Source organism: Mus pahari, chromosome 8 (assembly GCF_900095145.1).
Source record: "Mus pahari chromosome 8, PAHARI_EIJ_v1.1, whole genome shotgun sequence".
Classification (NCBI taxonomy): Eukaryota; Metazoa; Chordata; class Mammalia; order Rodentia; family Muridae; genus Mus; species Mus pahari.
Genome location: NC_034597.1, coordinates 25,234,792 through 25,244,114, shown reverse-complemented (window position 1 = coordinate 25,244,114; position 9,323 = coordinate 25,234,792). Strand labels below are relative to the sequence as shown.

General features: G+C 50.5%; 1 protein-coding gene across 1 annotated transcript; it reads right to left on the bottom strand.

The window, feature by feature from the left end:
• Positions 1–881: 881 nt before the first annotated feature.
• On the bottom strand, positions 882–7,079 carry Gdf2 (growth differentiation factor 2). Its single transcript, XM_021204075.2, has 2 exons — positions 6,615–7,079; positions 882–3,461 (listed from the first exon to the last, which is right to left on the bottom strand). The coding sequence occupies exons 1-2, from the start codon at positions 6,955–6,957 to the stop codon at positions 2,515–2,517; spliced, it is 1,290 nt and encodes a 429-aa protein (XP_021059734.1). The 5' UTR covers positions 6,958–7,079; the 3' UTR covers positions 882–2,514.
• Positions 7,080–9,323: the final 2,244 nt, after the last annotated feature.

The following is a 9,323-nucleotide window of genomic DNA, read 5'->3' as shown; positions in this document are numbered from 1 at the left end:
TTTGTGCAGGAATAGAAACCCTGACTAAGACAAAAGGACTCTAACCCCAGCCTTGTCCTCTATGGAGTCCTTGGGTGGGAGATGATTCCCCTGAGCCAGGACTGATGCTCTCCAGAGCTAGAAGATCCACGAGGCTAGAGTGGGTAGTGCTAGAGTTTGCCCCCCCCCCACAGGTGATGGAAGTTGTTGTGCAGCTAGAAATTGGGAATGGGGTGAGCAGAATCTTGGCCTGGGGTTGGAGAACGGGGGTGAGCTTGTGGGCAGGGTTTGGCTGAAGAGATGGGTGTCTGAGCATGACAGCGGTGGACAGACACTAGCAGAGACAGCCTTGCACACTGGGTGGAGAAAACCTAAGGTTATCTGTCCTCTATAGAGAGACATTCTGCTCTGAAGTGTGTATGTGGGGGAGGGGAGAATAAAGTGAGGCAGCTAACTTCCAGCAAACTTCTGTCCCCATAGTTGCTCATGGCAGCACACACAAGCACTTGCATGCACAAGTGTGTGTGCACAGCACACACAAGCACTTGCATGCACAAGTGTGTGTGCACGTGTGTGCATGTGTGTATGAGTACAAACACACAGACACACACACATACACACACACATACACACACACATACACACACATACACACAGACACACACACACACACACACACACACACACACACACACACACACACACACGTCTGTGTTCACTGACCCCAGTGTGCAGATGCCACACACCTTCACCCTGTGGAAGCTTCATGTCCTTCCCCTGTGGCTACTCCAGGGAATGTAATGGCATATCTCCTAGGGACTAATTAGAGCAGATTGACAGGTCTGAGGAACCGGAGAGCTTTCAGCTCTGACCTTCATTCAGGAAAGGCACATATCAGGCATTAGACTTTATTTCTAAGTAAGACTCTCCCTCACACACAGACACATCACTGGGACCTGAAGAAGACGTCACCACCCACCACCATCTGTGGACAGCACTGCCATGCTATGCTGCCTGGCATGTACTAGGGATTTATCTTTTCTCCAGCTCTACTGACTAAACACCAACGCTCCATTGTGTTTTGTGCTAAAGTTGGTCACTGATTCCATGTAAACATTTAATGCAGATCTTTTTAAAAAATTATGTTGGAGCATCAGTCAATGAGAGTGGTCCAGACGTTTTGAAGTCCTTCGGGGCTCTGAATGCCAGAGGGCATCAGGCTCTTCCTCACCCCATTCAGTCCTATGAGCCACAGGAGAGTCAGATGGGAGCTTGAGGCACAGGAACGACAATGCTGTTCTCCCTGGGGACACACTCCTCAAGGAAGCTGACACGGGCAGACTCAATGGCAGTCAGTGGGGATGATGAGGAAGCAGAGCTCTCTTAGATGCCAGGAGCTCTCACAAGTAAGGCTGGACTTGTAATCACTGGAGTGCAGGTCACCAGAGAAGGAAAATAGTTAAGTTTCATAGTTAATGGGAAGCACATTAGATCCCAACAAATTTAGACCCAGCCTTGTCCTCTGTGGAGTCCATAGGCAGGAGATGCTCCTGCCTGGGGATCTGGCCAGACAGAGTAGATAATTTCAGAGGCCCAAGCCATAGGCCGTCTCTCCCAGGTGGTCACAGAATCATAATAAAGGATTGCAAGTGACCTTGCATGACTCCTGAAACTCCCTAGGACTGCACCAGGGTCACAGTGGCTCTCGTCACAGTGAGCGTCAGAGGGCTGAGGTTCTGAACTGTCTCCCTTCTGTGGTTGTTTGGGGATATTTCTTCAGGGGAGGGTTTTGTTTTGTTTTTTTTTAATCATAAATCACATGACCACAGAGTGAGCACAGGCAGGGAGCAAGCAGATTTCACTGGAGTACAGCAAGCAGCCTATTCACCGAGGTGGGTGTGGACCTGGCTCAGCCCTACCTGGCCTCGTGCTGGGCCTTCAATATCTTGTGACTCCATCAATACACAGTGATCTGCTAAACCGCACGTGACACTTGGGAAGGTCTCAGACTTTGGCGCCCCACAGACCTTGGGTAGAATCCTACTGCTGAGTCATAGTAATTGGCTTGCTGAGTTTTGGCCTCTACAACTGACAGAGGTCATGACGCACATCTCAGTGGAGTGGGGCGGTGACAGGAAAGAAAAGCTGGAGTCTACTCCTTCCTTCACATCTGACGTTGCTGGAATGAGTCTCCGCTTCCTGGACTCCGTGAGTCCCGCTCGATTCTCGGCACATCACCTGTATCTTCGGCTCGTTTCTGCCTGGTTTCCTGCTATTCCCAGATCATCTGTTCCCAGTTCCTTTTCGACATCTCCTTTCTACCCACCAACCCTTCCAGGGTCTCCTGCTCTGCCCACAGGCCCGCATACCCCAGTCATTGCCACTTCAGCCCACCAGACACAAGAAGGACAACTGACTCCTTTTCGTCTCAAGGATGGTTTCAGATCAACTTCGGCATGCCATGCGCAGGAGGATGCAGGACCTTACCAGGACCTCTTCCCTGTCCTGTATCCCCACCCTGGGTGGCTGCAGGGACTACCTGCACCCACACTCAGCCACACTCATCCCCTCATAGTGGTACTTGAGGGTTGGCACCCCCATGTCATCCTTGTAGAGGATGGAGATAGGACTCAGTTTGGTGGGAACGCAGCAGGCTTTGCCCACCTTCGTGGGGAACTTGAGATGCACCAGGGTCTGCACGATGGCATGTTTGGTGGGCGTCACGTCATCAGCCAGTGGGAAGAAGCAACCTCCTTTACACTCGTAGGCGTCATATTCCTTGGGTGCAATGATCCAGCTGTCCCAGCCGATGTCCTCAAAGTTCACCCTGAGAGAAGTCTTCTGGCAGTGGCTGCTGGCTCCGGTGCTCCTCTTCCTTCTAGCTAAAAGTGGTCCCACAGCGGTGTATCCATCCACACCCTCTCCCTCATGGCTCTCGCCTGCCCCCTGGTAAGCATTTTTGGATGTCTTCACAAGCGCGGTCTCCTGCTCATGGCCGATCATCTCCTTCAGCTCCAGTCTGGTCTCCTTGGTCCCGTTGCTGCGGTCATTGGAGAAGACAACAAAGAAGGGCAGGTTTTTGGAGCCTGGAGGGACACTGATGTCCAGTGTGTCACAGCCCTCCTCTTGGCTCTGCACTGTCACCTCTAGCTTATTTTTGTTTGTCGTGGAGTCTGCCGCCCTGACCCACCGCTTCACGGCACTCGATACTTCTAAGGTCTCCCAGCCTTCATCCTGAATGTCCTGGGATACCAAGAAGGTCTTGGTCCCCGAGGTCTGGTCCCAAGTCTCACCATCATCCAGAACATCGTAAACAACCATGCTTCCTTCCAGCCCATGAGTGGAGGACACATCATTTTGACAGGAGACATAGAGACGGAGCTCAGCCCTGGTGATCTGTTCGTGCCTAGGGATGGAGACGTTGAAGATGAGGATGTGTTTCTGGAAGGGGAAGTCCTCTGTGGCAGCTGTCGATATAGCATCTGAAATGCAAACACATGCAGAGGGCCATCTACCTGGTGTCCTTTTTTTTTTTTTTAATGATACCAAAGCCAAACTTCAGGATTTGCTACGAGGGATAGCTAAGATGATAGATTTTGTCGCTATTGCTCCACTCTGTGTCATTTAGAACCTTAATAGAAGGTTCTCTTAGGATTTAGGAAGGTTCTCTGAGAATTGTTCCAGGAAAAGCAGAGAGGCACTTTCGGCTACTATTAATTGAGCATCTACTATGTGCCTGTCCTTAGACCATGAGTCTGGGAGCATCTAGTTATTATTCCAACTTTACACATGCGGAGATCTACTGATCCACAGCATTGGATGCATAGCATTGGAACTATCAGAGTGCACACAGTTAACTGGCATCTGTACCTACGGCAAGCCAGGAACTACACTGTCAGCTTTACAGTAAAGATGCTACAGCGCTGGTGGGGGAACAGTGACGTCAAACATTTAATCAAACATCAACATAAAAAGCATTTAGATAAAGCAAAACATTGCATCATTGGAGTATTTAAGTAATTGCAATGGTGTTAATAACTTCTATCAAAAGTGAAAGTGCATTTTTTTCTTTTAGAGGAAAAAGTATCTTCATGCCAACAGTTAAGCAAAGAATGGGGGGGGGGTTCTCTTAGCTCCATAATTGTCTGCTTCCCACTTCTCCTGGGCTGTGGCTTGACCACAGACATTGCCGTTTGTGGATCTGTGCCAGCACTCAATCACTGCATTATCCTTGGGAGACATGTTCTGATACACCCACTGGATGCCTGGAAGTACAGATAGCTCTAAGCCCTGCACACAGTGTTCCTTCTGCATGCTTGCACGCCCGTGCTGATGTGCAGTGTGTGAAGCAGGCTTGGCAAGAACTTAACTGAGAGTAAACGGGAAGCTTAGGAAACTGTACCTGTGGCAAACGTCACTTCCAAGTTAGGAGTTGTTGGTTTCTGGATTTACACTTAAGAGTTACAGACCACAGTAGAACCTCAGAAACAGGCCTCGGTTTTCTCAGTTTGTGGGAGTAGGGGGTGGGGCTCCTAATGTGGGAAGATGAGCGGAGACCCATGATACCTGGAAGCCTAGCAACTGGTCTGAAGGACGGAGGTGTCAGTCTTGACTGCCCCTCCCTGGGCTTCTTGGTGCCTCAGTTTCCTCTCCTGTATAATGGGGTCCATCTTACCATTTTATCAAGGTGGCCCATGAGACAGGCCAGCCATGAGCCAATAGCTGATGTTCAGTTAATACTTCTGTTCCCCTCCCATCCCGCGCAAGACCAGTGCACGTGACAAAACATGTAGCCCTTTACTCTGGCTCTCTGTGTTCTCCTCGCTCATCACGGATGCACCGATCAAGCTTCCGAGTAATCCGGTGAGTGCTGTGGCCTATCAGACAGTGAGAACCATGCATCGCACTCATGGCCAAAAGCACCCGCACTGAGGCTACCTCCGTGGTGGCTGTGGGACCGCTGCCAGACACCAGAAATCACAGGCCCACAGGGATTAGACGAATGCGTTCTAGGTCACGTGTGAGTGTTGTTGGTGTTTCTGCTGCTGAGTGCGTGGAGTAATCGTGCCAATGATGTGTGTGCAGGGAGCTTGGTATCTCTGGCTGGGCTTCACATTCTGGCCAGTGGAATATGATGACTTAGGCCCCAATTAAAAAACAAACACAAAAACAAAATCTAGTCTTTCCCCCAGGCAGAGATCCTAGACAATCCTGGGGCCTGGTGACCTGCAAATTCTGTTTTAAAAAATGAAGCCGTGTGTGTGTGTGTGTGTGTGTGTGTGTGTGTGTGTGTGTGTAACTTAATTACATGTTATATATAATATATATAAATGAAGACATATATATTATATATATGCTTCAGCCTCCTTTGCTCCCCTTCCTGCCTCCTCTACTTCCCCCTCCCTCCTCTCTCCTCCTCTTCCCTCTCCTCCCTTTTCTTTGCTCTTAACTTCCTCTTCCCTTCCTATCTTTCTCTCTCCTTTCCCGTCTTCTTCTGACTTAGAAATAAGAACAACAGAAGTTTCAAGGGAACTTACATAAGTATGTATGCAACTTGAAACTTCTGTTGGGCAGTCAGAAAACTCAGCTGCACTGATCATGTACGGTGGTCACACGTGTCCTTAGACACACACACTTTGCAGGCTGGACAGTCTGGTCAGGCTTGCCTGTGACCCTGAACTGGCACCCTTGGGCATTTGCAAATCTCTGAACCAGAAAGAGAGAGGCCCTGGGCTCCTGGTCCTTCAGAGCAAGATGCCAAAACAGAAGAAGGGAAGCTGGTTCTATGCAGGATGTAGGGCCAGAGACGTGACCTTGCAAAGTGTGCCTGACCCGGGTTCTTCAGCCTTGGCAAGCCCAGCTGTTCAGGAACTCATTCTAACTGGGTTCTGGTGTTCTGTGAGTTGTCAGTTACAGCTTCACCTCCGTGTTTGTCATCTAATCTTCCTAAGTCAAGGACACTTGACATTGAAAACATATTGGTCAGACACACTGCCCACTGCCTCTTCTAGTCCTACTCTATTGACATTTTAAAATCTATGCCTAAAATGCACAGAGAGAACCCGGTTTTCTTTTAAAGCTGAGAAATATACAAGTTTATTGCAGGTTAATTGAATGCTCTATTTCTAAGTCAGAAGAAGACAGGAAAAAAGAGAGGAAGATAGGAAGGGAAGAGGAAGTCAAGCAGAAAGAAAGGGGAGGAGAGGGAAGAGGAGGAGAGAGAAAGAGAGGAGGGAGGGGGAAGTTGGGGAGGCAGGAAGGAGAGCAAAGGAGGCTGAAGCAGAAACAGGGAAATGAGAAGAAGAGGAAGTGAACAGAGGGAAGCAGAAACCTGGTATACTGGGTACCTACGGGGTTAACTGTTGATGTGGCTCGGGGAGGAGCCAGGCTGTGCACCACATCCTTTAGTGTTGATGGACAGGACCCATGATTTGCACTGCCCTGTAGGGAAGCCATTAGTCACGCAAATGATGAACAGAGAATTCGTATTTTCTCCCCGTTTCATTGAGAGCCACTTCCACAGGAACCTGAAGATCTGCTGTGGTCAGTGACTGTCCCACACGGCAGAGTCACTTCACTGTGGGGTCAGGGTGCAGTATGTCCCACCCCACGGAACCCTGGAGGAAGCACTATACCTTCTACGCTGAAGCTCCGCACGATGTTGGAGGCAGGCGTGGATGACTTGTCCGTAGTGTATCTGTTGTACAAGTCGATCATGTACTGGGGTGGCTCCGCTCTGGTTTTGTCCTGGGAGGGAATGCCACTCAAGTTAAGGCTGCGCAGGAAATCCACCTTCATGTTCTCCAGGAACATCTTCAGGTCAAAGACGCCCTCCTCTCCAGCTCCAGACAATCCCAGGGAACTGCGGGCATTTCCCCCAGGGGACGCTTGTTCCCAATTCTGCAGCGGCTTCTGCTGTGTGGGACAGACCAGCAGGAACAGCGGGAGCAGGGCCACCTGGAAGGCCCCAGGGGACATCTTGGGCCCTGAAGGGGGCCTGGGGGGCTGCTGTGGTCTATCACTTGGTGCAATGAGGAGCCCGGGAGGAATAGGCCCACATTGTCCTGTTGACTGCTTAGCGGAGAGCTTGGCTGCCTCACGTTCTCCCCAACAATCTGACAATCCTGCACTCTTCTTATCTGGGTGTGTATGCTATGCTCGGACCTCTTATCTAAGGCAGCTCTCTTTAATGAAGACTGTATAAACATCGGACGAGCACTAGGGGCTGGCTGGAAGGATGCTGACTACTGTAAAGGATGGGCATTTCTCCGGAGGGTCATCCACCCTAATTAGGATCTTTGTTTGCTCCTTTGCTGGCTTCGTTCAGAAGACTCTCCAGGCAGGGGCACACAGACCTTATCCTGCTGGACCCCAGAAACAAGGAATTCGGAAAATGAGGCTGGGAAGTTCCCCAAATATAGAAAGCTCACCAAGTACCCAGAAGATGACACAAACTGTGGGGGTCAGGGAGGTGTGGTGATGTGGGAGACTGCATCAGGGTTAGACGAAGTCTGGTCCTTATGGTATCGGAACCCGGCAGTGTATCTAGGCACTCTGAGGAAAGAGCTCATGGGTACTGAGAATGGAGTGTGCATGGGCCCAGAACATTCCGTGGACTGGTGATTTCCCAGCCAACACAGATGGTACCTCCTGTCCCCACTGTTCTTCCAAGTCGTGGCCTCAGCCCTTTGAGTCTCATTCAAGAAGATGTGCTTGCCACTGCCAGCTCCTGACAGTGGGTGGCTATGTTCCAGCCACCCTCCAGTGCTGTCTCTGACCATGCTGGGGGTGTGGGTGTGGGTGGAGGGAAGCTCTGTATTAAGGCTAGCTGCTTATTAGTGCCACAAACCTAAGTATCTGATGTTCTGAGCTCCAGCCCTGACTCTGATCTGTGTGGTGCTGGTATGTGCAAGTGCACAAGTGTAGGTGTGGTGTGTGAGTGTGTGTGTGTGTGTATTCATAGGCTGACTTGGTTCATGTTGGTGGGAAGGCCATCGAGATCATAGTTCTCAGCCAGGAGACCCACAGAGAAGTTGGGGCTCACAGGAGCAGTTGGGCAGTTCTGAGACTGTGTCCAGAGATGGCTTCTCTCGTGTGAAGGCTGTTTGAGTTAGCCCAAAGGCAGTGTTTAAGAGCTGTGTCTCCGTGCTTAGCCTCCGTCTGCCTCATCACACGTAGCATTGATCAAAGTGAAGAGAGAAGACGCAGCTTAATCCAAGGAAGATGGGTTATGATAATCGGCTGTCAGGGCTCCCGGGGAGAGGGCATAGAGGGCCAAGAAAGTTCAAAACATTGTAGGACGGGCCACAGCAGGCTGCAGCCAGAGATCTCAGAGTGGGAGAGTGAAACCAGTAACTTCCAGGGAGAACTTGTATCCACCCTTTTAGAGACAATGGCGAGGAGGGGCTGCTTGAGGCTGAAAGCGGAAGTGTGCTGGGCAGAAGCAGAAGGAAGCAGAAGGACCGGGAAAGATGAATGCAATGCATGCTAAGCCCAGGAGATGGTGCTGAAGCTGCAGGGCTGTGGGCCAGGAGGCTCTGCAGAATGAGGTCTACAGCCTCATGATAAACCATGCCATAGCCTCTAGGATAAACACCCTCCACACTCAAGAGTCTGAGCACCAGGGCCACACAAGGCACAGTGTGTCCACTAGTGTCTTATGAAGGCCACAGGAAACTTGAGGTTTGATGGTGAGAGCTGTGTGAGTCAGCACTACTCATGAATTTCCCAGCCTGGAGCCCCTCCTATGTGTGCAGTCCAGTTGTCTCCATGACCGTGAACACATTCACTGTAAAACAAGGCCTAGGGTTTCAGAACCCTACCTAGATATGCATGGGTCCCTGAAGTCATGCAGCTGAACCTGTGCTGGTCTGGAGATAGCAGTTTGGTAGTTTGCCATTGGACTACGTCCTTGAACGTATACAGCCTCTAGAAGGAAGGCGCCTTAGAGAGCAGTTCATCAGACCCATATCCAGGCTTTGAGATTCTTCAGATTTTTTCTCTGCTTTTACAGAGCGCAAGAGCAGAGTCTTGATGACACCAACTGTCTGGTCTGAGGTATTTCAATAAGTGTGTGCATTCATCATTCATAAAATACCGTGAGAGTCACCAGATGCCTAATGTTGCTTCCGTAGTCCAGACGGACGGAGGTGGTGCTCCTGCTTCGATGGAGACAGGGGTTTCTGGGTAGAGGTGGGAGGGCCTGAGGACAGGTCTTCGGAGGAGGGAGGAGGCCAACGGTGGGGTCAGACAAGAAGGAAGAGGTGGACTTGGCTGGAGGAGAACATTTGAGGCTTTGATGTTGCTGCATGAAGGAGGGTAAGAGGTGGCTTGGTTGGGAGGCC

Coding starts and splice junctions, on each gene's coding strand:
- Gdf2 (XM_021204075.2), bottom strand. CDS start 6,957: ATGTCCCCTGGGGCCTTCCAGGTGGCCCTGCTCCCGCTGTTCCTGCTG. Junction 3,462..6,614: donor GCGGAGCTTCAGCGTAGAAG/GTATAGTGCTTC, acceptor TTTGCATTTCAG/ATGCTATATCGACAGCTGCC.